This window comes from Mustela nigripes, chromosome 13 (genome assembly GCF_022355385.1).
Source record: "Mustela nigripes isolate SB6536 chromosome 13, MUSNIG.SB6536, whole genome shotgun sequence".
Lineage (NCBI taxonomy): Eukaryota > Metazoa > Chordata > Mammalia > Carnivora > Mustelidae > Mustela > Mustela nigripes.
In genome coordinates, this window is record NC_081569.1 from 129,519,137 (window position 1) to 129,543,377 (window position 24,241).

At 40.3% G+C, this 24,241-nt stretch overlaps 1 protein-coding gene across 17 annotated transcripts in view; it reads right to left on the reverse strand.

The window, feature by feature from the left end:
* TTLL5 (tubulin tyrosine ligase like 5) overlaps positions 1 to 24,241 on the reverse strand; it is a 281,253-nt gene that overhangs the window by 53,564 nt on the left and 203,448 nt on the right. For 16 of the 17 annotated variants that reach the window (XR_009399190.1, XR_009399191.1, XR_009399192.1 and 13 more), the window contains one exon: positions 14,845 to 15,062. Coding sequence is in view for 14 of the 17 variants with exons in the window: in XM_059373692.1 (XP_059229675.1) it covers positions 14,845 to 15,062 (218 nt within the window). In the remaining 3 variants the exon portion in view is untranslated. Of the gene's footprint in view, positions 1 to 14,840; positions 15,063 to 24,241 lie in introns of those variants that run through there. The other variant, XM_059373699.1, reaches the window with a different exon arrangement.

Genomic DNA, 24,241 nt, shown 5'->3' on the forward strand with positions numbered 1-24,241 from the left:
GACCCACAAAAGAAAAATGCTCAGGATTTCGCAGGAAGAGGAGAGCTAGAGATGCTGGCCTTGCCGGGGATGTGGCTGACAGGAGGGGTAGCATTTGAGAATGTCCTGAAAAGAAACCCCAAACTTGATCATTTTTAAAAATATTGGTGAAACCAACCTCTTTCAATTCCCAAAGGAGAGAAGAAATCTCAAGGTACAAGTTAGATTAAAGAACTAAATTCCAAAAGGAACACGTACTGATTTTTCTTACCAAACATTTACACACACATCAATCCTCTCGAGTTTCTCACCACCTACACGTGCACAGGTGTCTCTGTGCTTCTTCCTTTTATCCAGGGATTATGTATGCGTTGCCCAAACAGAAGCTAATATGCTAATCCTTAACAAGTAACAATGAGAACATTATTAATTTGCGTTCTGGTTCCAAAACCAATTCAGGAAACACATCGCGAAGTCAACTTCTGTGTAGTGCGCACACGACGCCATTTTCTAACATCACTACACGTGGGGGGCCTGGATGGCTCAGTGGGTTAAAGCCTCTGCCTTCTGCTCAGGTCATGATCCCAGTGTCCTGGGATTGAGCCCCGCATTGGGCTCTCTGCTCGGCGGGGAGCCTGCTTCCTCCTCTCTCTCTCTCTCTGCCTACTTGTGATCTCTGTAAAATAAATAAATAAAATCTTAAAAAAAAATACACTACACGTTATCTAAGCCATAATCCATTATCTTTGCTGCTATATTCCTTTTTATTCCTAATATTCTCTCTGTGGTTCTTCTTCTTCTTCTTCTTCTTCTTTTTTTTTTTTTTTAATTTACTGGATTAGTCTCTCCAGAGGTGAGCCCCTCTATGGTTTATTGTCAGTTTCATTCATCCCTTCACCAAATACTGAATGAGCATCTACCATGTGCCAGACATTGTTCTCTCCTGTTCTCCCATGTGCCAGGCTGTTGTAGGGGATTTCTGTATTTTATTATTTTATTTTGATTTTGATTAATTTAGTTATTCCTTTTATAGTTTTTCAAGTTAAATGATTATCTGATTTATTTTCAACCCTTGTCTTTTTTATTTTATTATTTATTTATTTGACAGACAGAGATCACAAGTAGGCAGAGAGACAGGCAGAGAGAGAGGAAAGGAAGCAGGCTCCCTGCGGACAGAGAGGCTGCCTGCCTCCCCCCCTACTTGAGATCTCTGTCAAATAAATAAATAAAATCTTAAAAAAAAAAGTGCAAACAGTTTGATATGGGTTTTTTGGAAATGTGTGGAGCCTTCACTTGTGATAGCATATGTTGAAATTTTGTAAACATATACTTGAAGAAAAGATATATTCTTCCTTTTGGTTGCAGGAGTCTATACATAGCTATTAATATTTTTCAGGTTATGAGTTCTGACTCATAAGCGGGTTGTAAAATCAATTTAGGGGACCCTACAGTATTTGTAAAATAATAGGAAATATTATTTTGTGAAGCTTTATTTCACATACATAATATAGACATTTTTACTAGGTTGCATATAAAGTTTAATTTTTTTATTATAAATGGTGGTCAGAAAAAGATGAAAAGCCACTGTTACTCTGCATTTCAGATATTGAATATCCTCGGAAATTTATTTGAGGGACCAATCAGTTACCAATAGTAGTAGATTCAAATAAATTACCCACTACAATCGATAATTTTTCAATTTTTCCTTACACTGTTGCCAGCATTTGATTTATATATTTTAAATTTATGATGTTAACTGCATACCAGTTCTTTTCTTTATTCCTATTAGTGATTTTTGCTTAATTCTGTTTTATCTATTGCTATACTCATGTTCCTTCTAATTACTATATGGCTTACCTTCTTCTCACCCTCTGCACTGTGTGATTTTACTTTAGGTATTTCTCTTGCAAGCCGGCTATAACTGAACATGTTTAAAAATGCAATTTCATAATCTAACCTTTCAATAGAAGAGTATAATCCTGTTAATACTTACTGTGACTACTCATATAATTGGATTTATCTCTACTATCTTAGTTTTTATTTTCCACTTATCACCCTTTTTCTTCGCTTTTTTATTTTCTTTTCCTGCCTTCCACTGGATTCAAAGTTTCTCCATTCTCTCCTCAGTCCCTCTGTTGTTTTAAAAGCTACAGATTGTGGGGCGCCTGGGTGGCTCAGTGGGTTAAGCCTCTGCCTTCGGCTCAGGTCATGATCTCAGGGTCCTGGGATGGAGCCCTGCACTGGATTCTCTGTTCAGCGGAGAGCCTGCTTCCCCCCGCCTCTCTACCTGCCTCTCTGCCTACTTGTGATCTCTCTGTCAAATAAATAACTAAAATCTTAAAAAAAATGCTACAGATTGTATGTCAATTATTTAGCTGTTTTTTTCTAAGTGTAAAATTTAGCTTTTTTTCTACCTTTTTTCCTTCAATAGTTCTGTCTTGCCCTTAGAACTGTTATTATTTTCACTATCCACTGAATCCCCTTGTCCCTTAATCTTGTCTTTGTCTTAAACATATTTTAGTTTTTCAAAACACCAATGATGTGTATAGTCATTAACATTTATTATCATTTAATAAAAGTTTTGCATGTCACTGCCTTCATGTTATCCCCCACTCTGTGTTCACTTTTATCCTATCCAGTCCTCACCCAGTCTTTCAGTGAAGGTCATAGGTGGTACATCATCTTAGACTTTGAATATCTCAAATTGCCTGTGTACTTTGGTGGGTTTCTTAAATGACAGTTTAGCTGGGTATAAACTTCTAGACTGAAAGTTACTTTACCCCAACACTCTGAAGCTATTAGCTCTTGTCTTCTACCATCTATTATTGCTTAAAAGGAGAATGCCAGTATTCTGGGTTCCTTTGTGAATTTTCTATCAAACAGTAGGTAAGGCTTCCCTTTATGCTCAGTGTTCTGAAGTTTCACTCTGATGTGTCTAGATGTGCATTTGTTTTGGTACATGGGGTGAATTTTTCAGCTGAGGACATTTACATTTATTTCTTCAATTCCAGAGAAGTCTCAGTTATTATTTATTAAAATGCAACTTGTCTACCTCTCCCTCAGTTCTCCCTTCTGATACTATGATCAGAGTTACATGTCATATTCAAAAGGATAATCCTATCAGGTAGCAGATCTAATATGTCTGGCTGTTTAAAAATATTAATTTCATTCATAAGGAATTCATGTTCCACTTGTTGACTTTGTTGGCAATCTTTCTTAGATTCAGATTTATTCACGTGTTTTGCAATTTTGGTTTGCAGGCTCATTCTGAATAGTAATCACCTCCCCTCTTGTCTCTGTACTTGCTCAGCCCTTCCTGTCTGAAGGTCTAACAGTGGCTTCGACCCAGCCTTCTTACCCCAGTCAAGAACCAGACTTTATACTGGTATTTCAGTGCCCTTGCCTCGGTCATACTTAGGAATCCAGGTGAATTCTGGGACATGAATAGCTGTACCCTCAGGCTGTGGGTCCACACCAGTTTTATCAAGTCTCTGATGAGGAGAGCCCGCTGCATTCCTTAGCTCGGGATTTTTAACCTTGGTACTATTGACATTTTGGACTGGATAATTCTTTTTTGTGGGGAACTGTCTTGTGCTTTGCAGGACGCTTACCAGCAAATTCCTAGACGCTACTCATTAGATTCCAATAGGAACTCCCCACCCCTACTCAACTATGATAACAAAAAAATTACTCCAGACATGGCTAGACATCCTCTGGGGGCAACATCTTCCCCAGCTGAAAAATTACTGTTTTATTTTCAATTAATGAGCTCGGTTTCTTAAGTCTTTCCTCTTGCATAGGGCACTTTCAGGCCCTGACATGCCACTTGAGCTGAACTCTGTCTAGGCTGTCACTACCTGCTTCTAAAGCAGAGCTCAGAAAGCTTGTTGTTTCAACATCATTCACTGATTCTCAGTTATTTCTGTCCATTTGGGGACCAAGGAGATGTTTCCCTTGTTCTGAAGCTCAGTTAGACCCTTCTGTTTTTTTTTTTTTTTTTTTTTTTTTTCTTTTTTTTTTTTTTTTTTTAAATCACTGCTATGTATTTGAAGCAGAGGGAAGGCATTAAGTGTAAACTGTGGAGACAACTTGACTGGAAGTCGGTACGTCCAAATTTAGTCTTTTGTTTTATTTGAAGCTAAGCCCTTGCCTTCAATAGTCATTAGAGTTATTAGTGTTCAGGATCTCAGAATGCATTTGAATTTCCACAGCCTTGTCAGTTAGAGGCAAACCACACTTAGGAATATCAGCATAATAACAACGAAAATGCCATCTTTTTAAATAGGGAACAACAGCAGCAGCAGAAATTATAACTATACCAACACACATGCATTGGACACTGATGTATGTCAGGGAAATACATGGTTTCATTTAACCCTAAGAACCACTCCATGATGTAGGTAGTATTTTACAGATAATGAAACAGAGGCTTAGAGGTAGCCCCAAATAACAGCCAACTGACAAAGGAGCCAGGATTCAAATTTAATTAGAAATCCTGGGCTGTTAACAACTGTGCTCTCCTGCCTCCTGTACACTACTACCCTACGTGGTATAAATAATTACTGATGAGGTCATTGCTATTTGGTGATCCCTGACACATACACCCTGATACACAATACTGCACCATCACCACTTCTGGCACGTCTCCGTCTTCACCACGGCCCCCTCTACCACCACTGCCTGAGAGGTCATCATGAATAGAAGCCAGCCCAGGGACTGAGGAATATACACTTCTCTCCCCTCTCTTAAAAATAAACTTCCTGGAAACTAGGCTTGTATCTGTGCTGTCCACTGGTCTTATCAGCAATATTTAGAGCAACGCCCAACACAATGGACATTCAAGATATGTGTGATAAAGGGTAAAGACAAGGTATCTATCCTAGAGAATTATGGGGAGAAGAGCACATATAAAAAGGAAAAATCAGACAAGGAGGTAGATGATAGAGTTAGCTGAGGCACTTGGAAAAGCTGGATCAACGTGATAAATTAAAACCTGATCTTGAATAAAACACAGGACTTAGATTCAAGAGGGCAAAGGGTGGGGCGCCTGGGTGGCTCACTTGTTAAGCATCTGCCTTCGGTTCAGGTCATGATCCCAGGGTCCTGGAATCGAGCCCCACAACAGGCTCCCTGCTCGGCTGGAAGCCTGCTTCTCCCTCTCCCATTCCCCCTGCTTGTGTTCCCTGTGTCTCGGTGTCTCTCTCTGTCAAATAAATAAAATCTTTTTTTTTAAATTTATTTTTTTTTAATTTTTTATAAAATATAATGTATTTTTATCCCCAGGGGTACAGGTCTGTGAATCACCAGGTTTACACACTTCCCAGCACTCACCATAGCACATACCCTCCCCAATGTCCATAACCCCACCCCCCTCTCCCTCCCCCCGCCCCCAGCAACCCTCAGTTTGTTTTGTGAGATTAAGAGTCACTTATGGTTTGTCTCCCTGCCAATCCCATCTTGTTTCATTCATTCTTCTCCTACCCCCTTAACCCCCATGTTGCATCTCCACTTCCTCATATCAGGGAGATCATATGATAGTTGTCTTTCTCTGACAAATAAATAAAATCTTAAAAAAAAAAAAAGAGGGCAAAGGGCACAAAGGAGAGGGGGAAACAACATGAGCATGTGGGAACAATAAATAGAAGCATGGGTGTAGAGCAGACTGTAAAATAGTACAGGGAAGGCTACAGACACACAGAGGACATATTGCTGAAGGCTTTCGTGTCAGAGTGAGGACTCAACTTTATCCTGTAGCCACTTGGAAGTCTCCAAAGATTTTGGAAAAAAAGTTTCAAAGAACTATTTTAGAGATGATATTTTAAATTGCCTCCTAGGCCTACCCATGTACCCTATTTTTTAAAGAACAAATTCAGATAGTTTAAAGATTTCTACCTTGTTCTACTTGGGGGGTTCTACAAAAACCAATCTTGAATAGTTAATATATTTGAAAATATTTGAAAAAAACTTACATCCAGTTTTTTAAATTTAGCAGCATTTAATTATGCAGTATTCTTATAGTTTTTTAGTCTCCCCTATAGCTTTCATTTTTAAATTTTTTTAAATTAAAAATTTTAAACTTAAGATTTTATTTATTTATTTTTTCATAGAGGGACACACAGTGAGAGAGGGAACAAAAGCAGAGTGGGAGAGGGAGCCCAATGTGAGGGTCAATCCCAGGACCCTGAGATCATGATCTGAGCCAAAGGCAGACGTTTAACAACTGAGCCACCCAGGTGCCCCTACTTTCATTTTAAAAAAAAGATTTATTTATTTGACAGAGAGAGAATGGGAGGGAGGGGTAGAGAGAGAGGGAGAGAGAATCCCCAGCACACTTTGTGCGGAGCGTGGGGCCCAATATGGGGTTTTATCTTACAACCCCTGAGATCATTATCTGAGCTCACACAAAGGGCCAGATGCTTAAATAACTGTGCCACCCAGGCACCCCAACCCTGTATCTACTTTAAAAACCTTTTTGTTATTTTTAGTTCTCTTCTTTTTATGGCAGAGCTAAGTTTATTTTCTCTTTCCCTGTTTGCTCTACCCCAAACTAAATAAGGTTCTGAATTTAACTTTTTATTGCTTTTCACTTTATTTATATTCCTTTTCTTATTTCCTTTGACCTGTTTTTCTTAGTTTTGTTTTATTCACCCTTTTCTAACATCAAGAAAGGAATCCTTTAGTTCAGGTATGACAAACATGTGGTGTGCATATTCATTACTCATACTCCCTGTCTGTGGCAGACATTACTAATCTATCAAAGCACTCTTTCTTGCTGGGCTCGGAGAAGTGCTAATAATTCATGTCAACAAGACACTCTAGATAATCAGCTGCCGCCAGTGTATCAGTTGAAGCTAATCTGCCATTTATATCCTGGTTAATTTCTTTTCAATCTTCCTACACTGTAACAATGAAAATAACCAAGATTATGAACTTACCTTTGAGTATATCTTTGACTATATTTCAAATGTAAGTTTTGATAAATACAGTTCTTTTTATTATTTTTAAAAATATTTCAGCTTTATTGAGGTATAATTGACATAAAATTGTAAGATATTTCAATTATCTATTGTAGTGATTTGACATACATACACATTGTGAAAGGATCCCCACCCACTTTCTAGCTATGTAACATATCTATCCCTTGCTCACCTTCTTTATTTGGTGAGAAGATTTAAGCTCCACTCTCTTAGCAAATTTTAATTATACAATACAGTGTCATAAACCATAGTCACCACATTTTACACAGATCCTCAGATCCTCTGTAGCTGGCAGTCTGTACCCCTCCCTGTTTCCCCACCCCGCTCCGGCAACCACTTTCCTACTCCGTTTGTATAAGTCTGAGTTTTTTTTTTTTCCCCCCAACTCCACATTTAAGTGATACCATGCAGTTTTTGTCTTTCGCTGTCTCTCTCACTTCACTTAGCTTAATGCCCTCAAAGTCCATCCTGTTGTCACAAATGGCAGGATTTCCTTCTTTCTCATGGTTCAGTAATCCTTGTGTGTGTGTGTGTGTGTGTGTGTGTGTGTGTAACATCTTCTTTATCCATTCATCCACTGATGGACACAGAGATTCTTACGCTATCTTGGCTATTGTGAATAATGCTGCAATGTACATGGGAGTGCAGGTATCTCTTCAACATCCTATTTTCATTTCCTTCAGAGGCATATCCAGAAGTGGGATTCTGAATCATATGATAGCTTTATTTTTTCTTTTTCTGAGAAACTGCCATACTGTTTTTTATAGTGGCCACACCAATTTATATTCCTACCAACAGTACATATCCTTGCTAACACTTACCTCTTATCTTTCTGATGACAGTGAGGTGATATCTCTTTGTAGGTTTGATCCGCCTTTCCCTGATGATTATAATGTTATAATGTCATTATAATGTTGAGCACTTTCCAGGTACCTGTTGGCCATTTGTATGTCTTCGTTGGAAAAATGTCTTTTTGGTTCTTCTGCCATTTTTAATTGGATTGTTTGTTCTTGCTACTGAGTTGTATGAGTTCTTCATATATTTTGGATATTAACCCCTTATCAGATATATGATTTGCAAATATCTTCTCCCATCTGACAGGTGACCTTTTCATTTTGATACGGATTACACTGAATCTGTAGATTGTCTTGTGTACTATTCACTATTAATCCTTCCAATCCATGAACACAGAATAACTTTATTTTTGCATCTTCTTTAATTTCTTTCATGAATGTCTTACAGAGTTCAGTGTATAGAACTTTCACCTCCTTGGTTAAATTTATTTCCAGGTATTTTTTATTCCTTTTGATGCAATTACATTGTTTCTTAATTTCTCTTTCTGAAGGTCTGCTGTCAGTGTATAGAAATGCAACTGATCTTATATATTGGTTTGTTTTGTTTTGTTTTTAAAGATTTTATTGACTTATTTGAGAGACAGAGATCACAAGTAGGCAGAGAGGCAGGCAGAGAGAGGGGGAAGCAGGCTCCCTGCTGAGCAGAGAGCCCGATGCGGGGCTCAGTCCTAAGATCCTGAGATCATGACCTGAGCTGAAGGCAGAGGCATAACCCACTAAGCCACCCAGGTGCCCCTGTATATTGATTTTGTATCTTGAAACTTAACTGATTCATTTATTAGTTATAACAGTTTTGTGGTGGAGTCTTTAGAAAACATTACATATTTTCTATATATAATATCAAATCAGTTGCACATTGTGATAGTTTAATTTCTTCCTTTCCAATTTGTATGCTTTTTATTTCATTTTCTTGCCTAACTGCTTTGTTTGGAATTTCCAACACTATGTTAAATTAAAATGGCAAAAGAAGGCATCGTTGTCTTGTCTGATGTGTATAATTCTTACTTTTAATATAGTTTGCAATAACATTCTGATCTAAGTTACTTAAAAGAATGTTTAAAAATTCCAAAATTATTTGGGCATTCTATCCAGACTTTTAATATCTCATTTTATTGTAAAGTGGTTTGAGAATGATGTAATTCTATATTATCACCCTACATAATTACCAATTTTTGAGGCTTTAATTAAAATATTCTAGTTTTGAAAAATATTCCATGGGAGCTCTGCAGGGCACAAAACTATATCTATTAATTTAATCTCACTAATTATTATACTGTTCAAAACCTTTCATGTCCTTAAGTTAGCTCTATTTTGCTGGGAATAATGACTAGTACTTCTATTCCCTTTCTGGAATTCATTATCTTAGGGTGAATCCACCTTTTGTCAACATTTCTAACTTTATATACTTTGTCCTCAGAATTCTGAAGGAATTTTTGAAGTCTGTCCTCTATTTCACTAACTCAATTTTCTGCAGTGCCCAATTTATCGTGTTTAGCCCAATTTTTCACTTAGGTAGTTTTCATATTCTCCCTGACCATAGACTACTTAGTCTCTACGTGAGATGGCTTTTTTAAAGCTCTACACATCAATGTGGTCTATACTTAAAATTTTCAAGAATACACATTAGGGATTTTCTAAAATGTTGTTCTCTCACTTGCTTGAATTTATTTCAGAGGCTGGCAGCTCCCCTGAGTCCTCTCCTGAGCTTTCTTTTAAGCGATATCATCTATTCCTAGGCCCCACTTATTTAAATATTTGCTCGTCCTCAGAAAGGAACATCTAAGTTTGCCATTAAAGACTCATGATCATGGAGGAACTGATACGGATTCTATAAAACCCATAAGATCCTGCCCATATCTTTTAAAAAGGGATTTTCCTACTCAGATAAGAGAGGAAAGTGAGACATGGGAAATATCCAACAGTTATATTACCATTTTGTTTTTTAAAGATTTCATTTATGTATTTGAGAGAGAGATGGCTAGAGACGGAGACAGTGGCAGAGAGCAGGAGCAGTGAAGAGAGGGAGAAGCGGGCTCTGCACTGAGCAGGGAGCCCAACATGGGGCTTGATCCCAGGACAAAGGCAGATGCTTACCCACTGAACCACCCAGCTGCCCCAGTTATATTACCATTTTAACATCCCAGTTGCAGGGAGGAGAAGTAAGATTTTAATGTAAATTACCCAAGTATGAATCACCAAAGGAAGACCCACCATTCCATGACTCTCACATACTTCTCCTCCTCACTGGACCACACACATGCCAGCAGAACTTCTGGTTCCGTGTAGTTCCTAGCACCCAGCTCTCTGACCAATGTCATCATCCACGCCAAAAGCAAAACCCTGAGATATCCTAATGCTACCGCTGAAGTCCAAATGCTGAAGGCTGAGAGAGGAAAGAGTCTAAGTCACCCCTTGACTAGCTCCTGAGCCCTCTTCGTACTTCCAGGCCCTTCCCCTTAGAGTGAGAGGATGTTGTCTTGTATATTCCATTCATTTTCTAGACTTCACTCTCATAGGAAGGCAGTATATGAAAGCCTTCAGTATTGTTCTTTAATCCAATCCTTCCCGGGCTACATCTAAAAGAAATTCTCCCAACACTGCAGTAGGAAAGTGACAATAATTCTTCCCCATTTTGAGTATTTCAGTGGCCACTTAAGTAGTAAAACTGGTGTGGAAAGGGACGGGAGCGTGCTCTTAAGTGCTTACATTGCATTTTCCCGGAGGCAATATTTTAGGATGATTAACTTGTCATTTGCTGCACAGAATGGATCTGAACGGGTTGGCGGGGGGCCTTTGAAATTAGTGGTCTATTGGGAAGAGTCTGGGGTTAGCACAGTAGGCGACTCAGATTTGGCTTTGGCTCTGCCAGGACCACCTGTGGACCACTCATAGCCTTTCACTACCCTGCAGTCTTTTATCTTTCAGCACTAAAAGTCTATAATACGTATTTTGAAAATGCATAATTTAGAGAATCCTGTCTTTAAGATGGAAATGCCACAGATTCGATCATATTTCTTGAAACTGCACATAATAAAAAAGGCTGAAAGACTGACAGAAGATGGTTGCTACAATACGACACCTTGTATCCTCACATCAAAACCTAACTTTTGGACCGTTTCAACTCCTGATCCCTTTCTCTCACATTAATGATGCTTCTGTTAAAAAAACAGAGTGCATTTTTAAAAAACCCGATCCCCATTTTTTATCTGTCTGAACTTAATCTCTGAGAATCTTTGCATCGTTCATCATATTGCTCCCGTCAGCAATCCTTTCCCACAAATGAGTCCCGGTGTCCCCGCTGTTGCTGGGCTCCTGGCCGCCCTCCTCCCTTCCTGATGCCCAGCAGCCATTAACAAACACCTCTGTCCTGGGTCCTGACACAGAACAGGCAGTTACCTTCAATTTCTGCTGAGGTCACCCTGGTGCAGAACATCCTACAACTTGGGCAAGGAAAGGTAACCCCAGCTATTTAAAGAAGAGCACTGTAGTTAAGTCTGGGGTTTCTTTCGGACCTTTCTTTCTTCAGAGCGGCCCCAGGCACCACAGCTTTGACTCTGCCCTTCCCTGTCATGGCTAGTCTGTGAATTTCACCCATGTCCCTGGCAAACTTTAATCTCCGCAGGTTTCTTTCCCTATGTTTCCTGGAAAGCACGATTCTTGCTCTGAGAAAAAGGTCATTTACATGGAAGATGCAGTTCAGATGCATGTCGCTGATCCTAGCCTGTCATCCTGTAGTACAAATACGTAGATCTGAGAACTACGACAAAGAACTTCTGGGCCAAGTGGGGACAAGGAAATGGCTGTAAAGCAACAGGATGAAAAAACGAATGTGCTCAAAAAAGCTTTCAACAGAACAGACAGAAAACAAGTTATTTTGGTTAATTATTCAGTGGGGACAGTGGTTTTGTTTTACAGATGGGAAACTGAAGTCTTTAGAGGGAAAGTCACTTGAATATTATCATAAAGAAATAGGACCCCACTGTTCTGATTCCCAACTCCCTTTGCACCAACATCCAAATGACATTCCATCTTTTATGTTCTATTGTTCTCTAAACTCAACCCTCTAGGATGTGGAAACTTTGATGCTCTTGGAAATTGCTTCTATATTTGTCCAATGCCAACTTCTGTGCTAGGAGAAGTTTGAAGTTCAACCCCAAAACACAGGGCTTGGCACGGTCAATAGCTCATTACAACTTCTCATTAGTTGTGTCTCTTGGGGCAACTATGGCATTCCTGAGTGTGACTCAATATCACCACTCATAACTGAGGGTTCCTGATTAATCTGAACCGAGCCAGAATAAAGGCTGAAATGAGCTTCCAGCAAATGAAGCAAAATATCTTGCAGGAAAAGAGTAAAAAGTTACCTGAAAATTTCTCGAAATGCCATCTTAGTATGAACCTAAGAATGACATGGTATAATGGCGAATGCTAATCAGCACATTTAATGTACCAGGCACCGTGTCTGTGCCTCACATTAATTCATTTATTTCTCTTAATAACCCCATGAGACAGGTACTATTATTATCCCTATTTTAAGTAGGAAATGAAGTCACACAAATGTTAAGTAATTTGCTAGGCTGGCAAGGAGAATGAATTACTTTAGAACAATAAGAAGAAATCGGCTGATACTCAAGGATCCTAATTTCAGGGGCCATGAAAGTTTTCTCTAGATTAAAAATAACTTCATCAATCCAAATAAAGTATGGCATTTCTAGTTCATAATAATGTACGAATGACGGTTTCTCAGGCACCTTCTTCAAATGTACATGGTGATACAGGATGTTAACAATGGGGAGAACTGGGTGTTCTTACCCTCATGTGTACTGTCTGTACAACTTTTCTGTAAATCTGAAATTACTATAAAATAAAAAGGTGATTTTTTTTTTACCTGAATACTTTCTAGAAGGAACTTTCCATTGAGTCGGGTCAGATAACAATGTTATTCCTTTTCCTGAAAGTCTGAAGATTATTAAAAACAGGGGGGCCCTGGCAACTCTACATTTTACATGTAAGTGAGAGAAATGGTAAGGTCTCCATTAGTACTAACTTATTTAGCTTCGGAGACTTGTGTTAGAATTTTAAAGGCAAATTGGAAACTATTTCCTGGAACAACGCCTTACAGCATGCCTTTTGATACTTGGATTGTATTTCTTCAATTCTGAAGAAATCTTGCTTTTTTCCCCCCTTCTGTGCATTTTTGGTGCTGAGCTGTTTCCGGTTTTCCCACACTCCTGCCTGTCAGAGAGAAGAAACCACAAAAATGCAGCAAAGTTTGTCCATAGAGCTGCAATTCCATCTCTAAGGGCTGAAGAGTTCCCTTGCCAGCAATGAGTTCAGGGCGGTGGACGGCATCTTCAAACGTCCAGGGCTGCTGCCTGCTGACAGAGCCCACGTACCCCCCCGCCCCCCCATGGCAGACCAGCCAGCTATACAGGCCACCGTGGGCCATCTCGGGCTACTGGCAGTACTTAGAGGAGCCACAAACAGGGAGTGCACTGGCAAATTCAACATTCGTATCTGACTCACGGATTTTCCTACTAACTGTGGGCTTATGAACCTGTGAAAAGGAGCATGGTTTTCGAATGCTTATGATGGCAACTACGGCTCACTGAGTTCTTCCGTGTCCTAGGTCTTGTTCTGTGTACTTTCCGTGGATTAACTCTGCGAATAGTTAGCAATGCCCTATGAGGCAGGCACTCTTTACTATCCCTGCTTCAGAACTGTGGACAGTGAGGCTAACAGATTAAGGACCTTGCAACTTGCCAGAGGTCTCCAGGTAGTAAACTGTGGAGGGAGGGTGTGAGCACAGGCAGTCTGGCTCCAGAGGCTGAACCTTTAAAGACTCGCCTCTACTCCTGCCAGGCTGAGGAGCCATACAGCATCCTTCTTACTGTGCTCCTGGCCTTTGACCACAAACTGCCCCCCTTCCGACTGCCCTTCTCTATTGCTCCAGAGAGCTCTGTAAAGTCATTACAATGCCAACTCTTCCTACGATGGCACTTGGCCCTTAGTAGGCACAGAGTAAATATTTGTTGGATAAATGAATAATGGCAGCAGTATAATTAAAACAGCCACGAGGGGCTGGTTTCCATCCAAATCCAGAATTTGATTCACAGTCCAAGGGGAAAAAAGAGGAACTGCTTTTTCTGCGACCTAGGATTCGTTCTTATAACTAAAATTGATTTTGCGAAGGACACATGAACGAGGAACCTTAATGAGGGCAAGAGAAAGATACAAACCCCCTCTAGGTATTTATCCAATAGGGAACACCTGCCTTTTAAAGGCATCCTTGAAAAGTTCCCCAATTTTAAATGGAGAAGGGCTATTAGAACTAATACTCTTTATTAGTCTACGATTGGTTCATTAGCTAAAATATGGCTGGCAACAGTGAAGGATGGAATGTGAAAAAATTTGATTTGGGCATGGAAGTGTCTTTTTGAGGTAAAATGGGCAGACTATAAAAGGTATTAGAAACACATTGCTCCACAGAGCCTGTATACTAATGTCAATGAAGTTAACTACCACCCCCTCAACCCCAGTTTGAAATCCCATTCCAATGTCTTCCCATCCAAATGCCTAGAAGTAAACAACAAACAAGGGTTAGGGGGGGTAGTACTGAATTTTACAGGAAACTGAAGAGATCAGACTCTGTAGAAAGACCAAGAATAGAATACATCAGGAAGAAGCCTTCCTTTCCTTTCTCCAAGCCCACAGCTCAGCACCATTACCTGGTACACTGTCTGATCTCAGTTCCTGTCAGAGGCTGGAAGACTTAGCAATGACCTTGAACCTGCATCAGCTCTCATCACAATCCCCAGGGAAGCTAAGAGCCGCACCTGCCCCTCCCACAAGGTACACATTCTGACCTGCAGCCCATGCTGAGAACCAGAGTTAGCTTTCAGTCCCCATCACAGGCTCCTGGTCTTCAACATTTCAGTACAAACACTTTTGAGATCCTCATAAATAAAGAGTACTCTTAGCACAGAATTGACACAACCCAGGAGAAACCAAAAAGAAGATTAAGGAAAACTTACTTGGAGGCCCTCTGGGATGTGGTCTTTCTGAGGACTTGTTTATGATTGGCTGGGGGCTTGGGGGTCAGCGATGAGGAAGAACTTGGAGGCGGCACCACTTTCTGGGGCAGAGGGGTTGGCTTCTGGCCACTACCTGTGGCACTTGAAATTCTGTAAGCTGCACCAGTATTTATTGTCCATAAATTGGAGTTAGAGAGTGTGTGACTGCCAAAGATGGCCTACAAGAAAAAGAAAAAAAGACAGGCAATGGAGATGCCCTTTATAACCCATCTGCTATAAATGAACATCTGGCTTGTAATCCTCAAGTGGGACAAAAGGAAAAGGGAAACCTTTCAGGTAATTTTTGAGGGAAAACTTCTCTAATGAGGCCAGTGCAGGGCCACGCTCAGAGAAGGGAAATCTCTGGAAGCATAAAATGGAGACATCTTGTTGAGAGTACACTGAGCTAGGAATCAGGGTATCTGGATACTGTGTATTTTCCAGCTCCAGAAATCAGAAAAGCATTTGGTCTCTCTCAGCCTGCGTTTCCTTCATTGTTAACAAATATTTAACGAATGTCTCCTAGTGGGTGTCAAGCACAAGAAATAATGCACAAAACAGAAGTGGCTGGAAGCTTGACTCAACACCAGCCCACTTGGAGAACTTGGAACTCTTCTAGAAGGTTTACACATTTGAGGAGTGGAAAGAAGCCAGGGTGGCAAGGGCATAGTGAGCAGAAAGGGTGGAGACAGGAGGAACAGAAAGCTTGTTACTGGGGCGCCTAGGTGGCTCAGTCGGTTAAGTCGCTGCCTTCAGCTAAGGTCATGGTCCTGGGGTCCTGGGGTCAAGTCCCGCATCAGGCTCCTTGCTCATCAGGGAGCCTGCTTCTCACTCTGCCTCTGCCTGTTTGCATGCATGCTCTCTCTCTCTCGCTCTCTCTCTCTCATAAATAAATAAATAAAAATTTTTTAAAAAAACAAAGAAAAGAAAGGTGGCATTCTGTTACCATCCATCTTTAAAAAAAAGAAAGAAAGAAAGAAAGCCAGCCAGCAAGCAAGCTTGTTACTAACTTTTAACTTTTCTGACACAGTAACACCTTGTGGACCTAAAGATTGACATAAGACTTTACATTTCAAAACACCCTCAGGGGCACCTGGTGGGCTCAGTCGATAGAGCATACGACTCTTGATCTCAGGGGCTATAGGTTCCAGTCTCCCATGCTGGGTGCAGAGGTTACTTAAAAATAAAATCTTCAAAAAAATAAGGTACAGACAGTAAAAACTGCTATCTGAATACTGCTCACTAAACGAATCTAAGATCAACACAAAGGTATATTCGCTCAGAGGGTAAGCCTACAAATCAATAAAGACCTAAAAATCACCATCTAAATATCACAAACACCAACCCGTGTCTATAGTAAACATATGGATGTAAACGTATGCTTTCTCAAGTACATGCTTAAAAAATCCTTACAACTTATTTACCTCAATAGAAATTCGGTTTTTTGGGGTCGCAAATTTTGTTACTGATCATTCAATACTATTAATACTGCTTTCAATATCCATGCATTATGAAAGCTTTAAATGTGAATACTAAGAGAAAAAGAATGAAGTTGACAAAACACAAAAGGTCTTTTTTATTAAAAGAATTTCTGGCAATTGATTTCCATCTGTAGACACTACATTTAAAGAGACATGGGAGAAATGTCATTTCCTTACAGCAAGGCCAAAAGGAATAAGATCAGATGCTCTTAGGAAACATTTACCTTCTAGATAGACTTTATTAGTATTATCTTTTATGACTTTTTTATGACTCTTTTATTTTTTAAGATATAAAAGATAAATTGGTAGCTTTAGTAAAATGTTAACTAATCCTTCTATACTCATGCCTTGGAATGTCCCATTTCATGGAAATGTGCCAAAGGTCCTGGGCTAGACAGGTCTGAGGGGGATCAAAGAGTCTCGTGCGGAGGAAATGTATCACATGGACAGGCCTGACAAAGAGCAATACGATTTCAGAGCAAGAGGGTCAGAGCATTCTCAAATGGAACAGTCTGAGATGTTCATCTCTGCAAACCATCCAAAACAGAAATTGAAAAGCTCTTCCCTCACCTTCATCTCTGACCCAAAGGAGGGGAACAAAGGAAGACCCAAGCCCATGGGCAGAGCCCGTAGGTTGGCACTGGGGGAGGGGGACGGTGTCTGTACATGTGGAAGGTCTTAGATGGCCTGAGAGGGCCCAGGAGCCCTGCTTCTGCTCCGGCAAGCCTTCTGAGGACAAGTAACCAAAAAGTCCAGCAAGGCAGACTCAGAAACAAATCCTTTCCTTTCAAGCACCATTTCCATACACGAGGGTCTCCACATCTGTGGGAAACATTCAGCTGGAGGGGAGGGAGGCAGGAAAGGGCTCCTGTAGGTTCCTCTTTTCACCACTACATCCTGACACATGAGCATAGATTGAAGAGTGCTCGAAAGTGCCCCAATTCAGGCCCCTATCAATATTTTTGTTCATAATAAAGAAGGGAAGAAAGGGAAAAAAGGTGCCTCCTTCAGGCTAGGGAAGACCAGAAATCAGAATGAGGACTGCAGAGCTCTCTAACAGCCATGCATGGACAAAGTCATTGGAAGCGGAACCAAGGAAGAAAAGCCATTGTTAGCAAAGGGCTCTTGGAAGTGAAAATATTCTTTATTGAGTGTGATTTTTCATGCTGTAAAGGAACTGCCATCAGTAAAGAACATCGATTTGATACACGTTGCCAAAGTGACAACTTAACTATATTTTCAAGATCCCTGGGTTTTTCTTTTGCTAAAACATCTTGCTGGAACATCTAAATACATTAAAAAAAATTAATAAAAACAGCAAGATCAGAAGTAAGTTCCTATTTTTGTAAAAAGCAAAAAGAATATACAGAACCACACACACATACACCAACACACACAGATACACAAACACACAGAAACACACACACATAAAGTTGCTATTTGCACAGAACAAATCTGAAAGGATATACAAAAAAAACTAGTGACCTCCATGGAAAAGAACTGGTTAGCTGGGGGTCCAGGAGAGAGGGAAACTGTTTATTATATATCATTTGTATCCTTTTGAATTTTGTACCACCTATATGTAGTTATTTATTACAAAAATACATTATTCAAGAGGCAAAAGGAAGTCCAATTCTCTTAAGATTTAAGCAGGTAACAAAATTAACTCTGAATGCAAGTCAAAGTATCCAAGTGACGCTCAAGTTTTAACCAGGTGGGAATAGGACTCACTATTATGCAGGGCTGAAAAAGGAGTTCACTGTTCAACACTTACTATGCCTACAAATCCAGATTTGGTCATCAGTGAGAGGCAGAGACTCAGGTCTAAGTGGAAAAATAGCAGGGCTTTGCAGTCCAGTATGCCTGGGCTCAGATGCAGGCTCTGTTACTTACAAACGGGGTGACCTTTTCAAGTTCCTGAACTTCTCTGACCCTTAGCTTCCTCATAGGTAATTAGAATTACTTTGCTGGACTACTGAGGATTAAATGAAGATCACGTATGAAAATCCAGCCCAGGCATTCAATAAAGGATTCTTGTAATAGACCAAACACCAAGGTCCTACTAGACACTCAACAAATGCTCCAATCCTCCCCAAACCTCCACGTCAGTTTACCGAGGAACCAAAGGATGGTACGACATGCAAGGCTGCCTCTCTGTAATGATCTGGGAAGGGCACTGCTTGTGCATCATCAACATGTCTTTCTAGTCTTATGAGGACGCTCACTAGCTGTGAAAGCAAACTCTTAAAATGAAAACATGTGCTTAGGTTCCCCAGGTCATGTTTACTTACTTCTCTCTGGCAGGAATGATCTTTCTCTCTTCTGAATGCTTGCAACAATTGATTTGTATGCGTCTTATCACATTAGCACATTCTACCTTGTGTTACGGCCATCGATGTCTGTATTTTTCTCTCCTTCCGGACAATGCACACTGGTGATGGCCAGACTGGTATCTGATTAATTTTTGTTTCACTCACAGTGCCTAGTAGAAGGCCTTGTACATAAAAGGTGCTTAATAAATATTTACCCCATCAATGTAAATTAAAAAAAAACTCATATAACCAAGACTTATCTTTTTTTTTTTTTTTTTTGCAACTACCAAATTCCTATAACAAGAAAACAGGCAAGTTTACATTTACATAGAGATGTAATCTTGTACTAGGACCATTCTCTGGACTGTGAATAGGGCCCAGTGTATTATTTGTGTTCAACTTATACTTAGCCACAAAATATAAGTAAGCCCTTCTAGTAGATCCCAAACAAAAATAAATTCATCTTCTTAGATGCCAATTTGTGGCAGCCCCTTAGACATTGATGTTCTGTGGTGATAAGGTCAGTTTTCACCTCAAATAACAAAATAAAAGCAATTAGGATAATTTATTGCTTAGAAGACTGTCACCTGCCCGGATACTAACACTTCTTTCCCTTTTCGTAATAATATTGCCCTTATTTTGTTTGGGCAATGATGTATGCCCAGCTAAAAAACTGTATTTCCCAACCTCTCCTGTACTTAGAAATAGCCGGGTGACATAGTTCTGAGATATAAACAGAAGTTTCTAGGTGCAGCTTCCAGGACAGCTCTTTAAAGGGGGAAACTGATTAGTACACAACTTTTGCTCTTTACTGTTCTTCCTCCCTCCCAGAACACAGGTATCTAGCTAGCATCGGGTGGAAGTCACTTCCTAAGGATTGCAGAGCATAAGGACGGGGAAAGCATAGGCTCCTGACAACATAGAGGTCAAGAGAGCCTAACTCTAGATTTCTTTGATTATATGGGGGAAAAAAGTCTTTTAACTTGGTAAGCCATGGCGGGGAGAGGAGTCTGCTAGATGCAATGAAAGGGAATCTTAACTGAGCTGAGCCATAATCCTCAATCTATCAGAGTCACCCTTGTTTAAGCATTAAATAAATGTACTGCATCTCAAAAAAGCAGAGTCTTTCCAAACACAGCAAAAAAGCTTCTAGGTTCTCAGCTGCTGTTCAGTAACCATACCCTAATACACTGAATAGATAAGGCCATGATCACAATTCCATACCCTCCAAAATTCCAAAGAGTCGGTGATGTAGACAAGTTCCCAGGTATTTCACCAAAACCAAGGCTAAGTGTAATGAAATTAAGGCAACTGAATTTGATAAGAAGAAACCCAGGGAAGTACTGAGGCAATGTTAAGAGGCAGATATATAAATGAATTTATTTCGACTGTTGGCAGAAATCAGCCTCTCCAGGCCTCTCATAGCATGTATTGGCCCCGATCCTACAATTCCATCAACGATAGGTTATGTGAGTTGTTTTGCCCTGATATTCATTCATAAATGGACAGAAGAATTAGATCAAGTTGTCTCTATATAAATCCTAAAGAAAGGTGAGGGCTGGATACACAACACTAGCACGCTGCGCTTGTGGGTTAACAACCGGGAAGGGGGCTACAGGGTCATCAGTCAATGTCCCGGGAATGTGAGAGCTGTGTAAGCACTGGCCTCCACTCAAGACCTGGTCAACATATACAGGACTTTTGCTTCTTTATTGGGTGTGGGAAACAGCCTTGCTTCAGTAAGGAGACTCAGAGAAAACCACAGTTTGAGGGTTGGCTTGGCCCCAAGCCAAAGACTGGAAAGGCCCTCCTTCTCCCACAACAGAAGGGTACTCGTGGGTGGGAAGGAGGAATTTCTGATAGACAGAACACAGACTGCAACTTGGAAGGTTATGGGGGAGCAAGATCTGGGCTCTCTTACTAGAAAGATAATACTGCTCAGAGATTAAATTCTGGGAGGTTTTTTTCCTTACTTTTTTTTTTTTAATTCCTTCCAGAAAAACACTTCTTTTCGTCTTTGCTTGGGCTTCTTGGAGATGGAGCGGAGCTGGATAACTCTTTGTATTGAAATAACTCTAAATTCATTTCTTTCTTTTTTTTTCTTTTTTTCTTTTTTGGAAAATTAAGGGAGATAAAGTAGGAAATGTTGACCTTTACTTCAATGGGTTAACGTCTTTCTGTGCCCCTTTTACTTTGGTTCCAGAAAAGAAAACATTTTTATGCATTATTCTCCCCACTGAGATTTTTATCCTAACTTGGATAAAGTTCCCATTACATAGTACACAAAACTGCTTCTAGAATGTTGCTCTCTGGCAGCTCAAGTACTGGTTTTGGTATATCTTCCTGAGCATGTCCGATGCTAATCACTCACCTTACTACAACCAGCCAAGAGCTGTTCGATGCAAAGAACACATTGTGTCTTTTGTGCAATCATATGATGCTGCGAAAAGCTTGGGGCCAAGGTGAGGGTGAGGGTAGCTGTTTCTATTTTAGCAAAAGCAAATTTCCAAAAGGCCTTTGTCTCACATTGTATGGAGTTCTTGGCTGTCTTCCATTCACAATGTTTGTCAGCTGGGACAAGACTGGAGTCTGAGCAAGAGAAACAAGAGTACAACCTCTGGGATGGGGCAGAAACCCAGAAGATGCTACTGTTCATAAGGAGAGAGACTGATGACGCGAATACCTGAGATATGGCTTTGAGTGGTCAAAGATACCAGAAGCTCTCTGGCATACCCTTTTATTTCTAAAATCAATTAAGAGGCTCTGTCTCTTTTACCAACTAAGATTGAAGGCTCTTCGTAATTCAAATGATCTACTCTCCAGGATGTGAATACAGCTGCTTACCTGTAATGAAAAATTTAAACACCAACAAAAACCACTGTGTTTTAGGCAGTTCCTAAGTCTACTCTACCTGTACATTTGAGAAACAATGCCGGTCATTAAGAGATACTTAGAAATGCTCCTGGGCCTCAGACTGTCATTTGATAAAACCGAAGATTCCAGCAGTAGTCTCTGAGTTGGTTTTTCAACCAACCAGCATCAAGACAACTGAACTGCTTTTGGGCCAGAAGTGTGTTATGACCAAAGAAGTCCAACCATGAGGCAGCTGGCTAAGGCCAGAGTTGCAGCCCACGACCAGAAAACCCAGTCAAACTGACTAGCCCTAAGATGTCACGTAGATGACCTTCCCCCCTAGCCTTTCTACTTTTTCTTCTCGTATCTCTCTGGCAATTGTGAACATATTAACTTGCATTTATCTTCAGTTGTTCAAACATGTAAATATAAGTAAAAAAAAAAGTAGCCAATTAATACTTTATGAAACTTGAACTTCTCCTAAAACTCTTTCCTTAATATCATTTTAACTAGCTTCTGCTTCTGGCACAGGGTAGGGGGTGGTAACTAAAACCCCAAAGTTGGAATCATAATGCTATGCACATTTTAGGTTAAAAGTAATACATAATAGGGGCACCTTGGTGGCTCAGTCAGTTAAGTGGCCAACTCTTGGTTTCGGCTCACGTCATGATCTCAGGGTCGTGAAAAAGCCCCATGTCGGGCTCTGCACTAAATGTGGAGTCTACTTAAGATTCTCTCTCTCTCCTTTCCCTCTGCTCCTCCCCCTGCTGCTCACATACACTCAAAAACAGAAACAAACAAACAAAAGGGAATACATAATAGAAGAGATAATCTGCACAACCATATTCACTGAAGCATTATTCACAACAGCTAAGATGTAGAAGCAATCTAAATGTTCATCGATAGATGAATGGATAAAGAAAATGTATATACATAAGATAGAATATCTTTCAGTCTTAAAAAAAGAAAGAAATCCTGTAATATGCTAGAACATGGATGAACCTTCAGGACATTATGCTAAGTGAAATAAGCTAGTCATGAAAAAGACAAATACTATGATTCCACTTATACGAGGCACCTAAAGTAATCAAACTCATACAAATGCAAATTAGAATGGTTGTTGTCAGGGGTCGGGGGAGGGGAAAACAGGGAGTTGTTGGATGAATATAGAGTTTCAATCATGCAAGATGAAAACGTTTTATTGGGGCTCCTGGGTGGCTTGGTCGGTTAAGCGACTGCTTTCAGCTCAGGTATTGATCCCAGGATCCTGGGATCAAGCCCCACATTGGGCTCCCAACTTAGCATGGAGCCTGTTTCTCCCTCTCCCTCTGCCCCTTCCCCCTGCTTGTGCTCTTTCCTCTAATAAATAAAGTCTTTTTTTTTTTTTTTTAAAGACTATTTATTTGAGAGCAAGAGAGAGAATGAGAGCAAGTGAGCATGAGAGGGGGGAAGGTCAGAGGAAGCAGCAGACCCCCCTGCTGAGCAGGAACCCCGATGCGGGACTCGATCCCAGGACTCCAGGATCACAACCTGAGCTGAAGGCAGTTGCTCCGCCAACTGAGCCAACCAGGGACCCCAAAATCTTAAAAAAACAAAAAAACCAAAAGACAAAACAAAAAAAACCACGTTTTATTGATCTGTTACACAACAATGTTCATAGTCAACAATCCTGTATCATACCCTTAATTATTAAGAGGGTAAATTTGTGCTATATGTAAAAGCTATGCATTTTTTAAAAAAAGATTTTATTTATTTATTTGACAGAGAGAACATGAGCAGAGGGAGGGGCAGAGGGAGAGGGAGAGGGAGAAGCAGACTCCCTGCTGAGCAGGGAGCCAGTCTTGGGGCTCCATTCCAGGATCCTGTGATCACGACCTGAGCCAAAGGCAGATGCTTAACAGACTGAGCCACCCAGGTGCCCCAAGAGCTATGAATTTTTATTGAGCTCTTGCCGTGGTCAACATGCCCTTAAGCACTTTCCATGCTATTATCTCATTTAATCCTCCCAAGCATTGAGGTGGGTCCCATTATCATCTCTATACAAAGGAGGCAACCATGGCACAAAAACGTTCCATAATTTGTCCATGATGGCACAGCTACTAAGTAGTAAAGTAGGACCCATGCCCACGAGGAGTCTGATTTCAGAGCCCCATTACACAACACAGCCTTCCTCATTTATGTTATGCTGACTCCCTTTAAATGCAAATCCACTGAAATCATATTTCCATTCCAAAGCAAATCTAGAGCAAACCTAGCAATGTGTCCAATTTTCATCAGCTGCATTTAAAAGACCCAGATTTCGCTAGCTTTACTCCAAGAAGGAAAGCTTGAAAAAAATCTGCCTATATGCAAAGTTTTGTTACTAATTTTAAAAGTTAAAGTATGCATGCATGTATGTATATCTATAAATAAAGATAACCTCAAAAAGATAACCCCAGCAATGGGGGCGCCTGAGTGGCTCAGTGGGTTAAGCCTCTGCCTTCGGCTCAGGTCATGATCTCAGGGTCCTGGGATCAAGCCCCGTATCAGGCTCTCTGCTCTGCAGGGAGCCTGCTTCCCCCTCTTTCTCTGCCTGCCTCTTTGCCTACTTGTGATCTCTCTTTTTCTGTCTAATAAATAAATACTATCTTAAAAAAAAAAATCAGCAGTGACCCCAGACTCAGAGTTGAATTGGTTAAAAAAGATAATTCAGAGCAGCGTTTTCCATTGTCT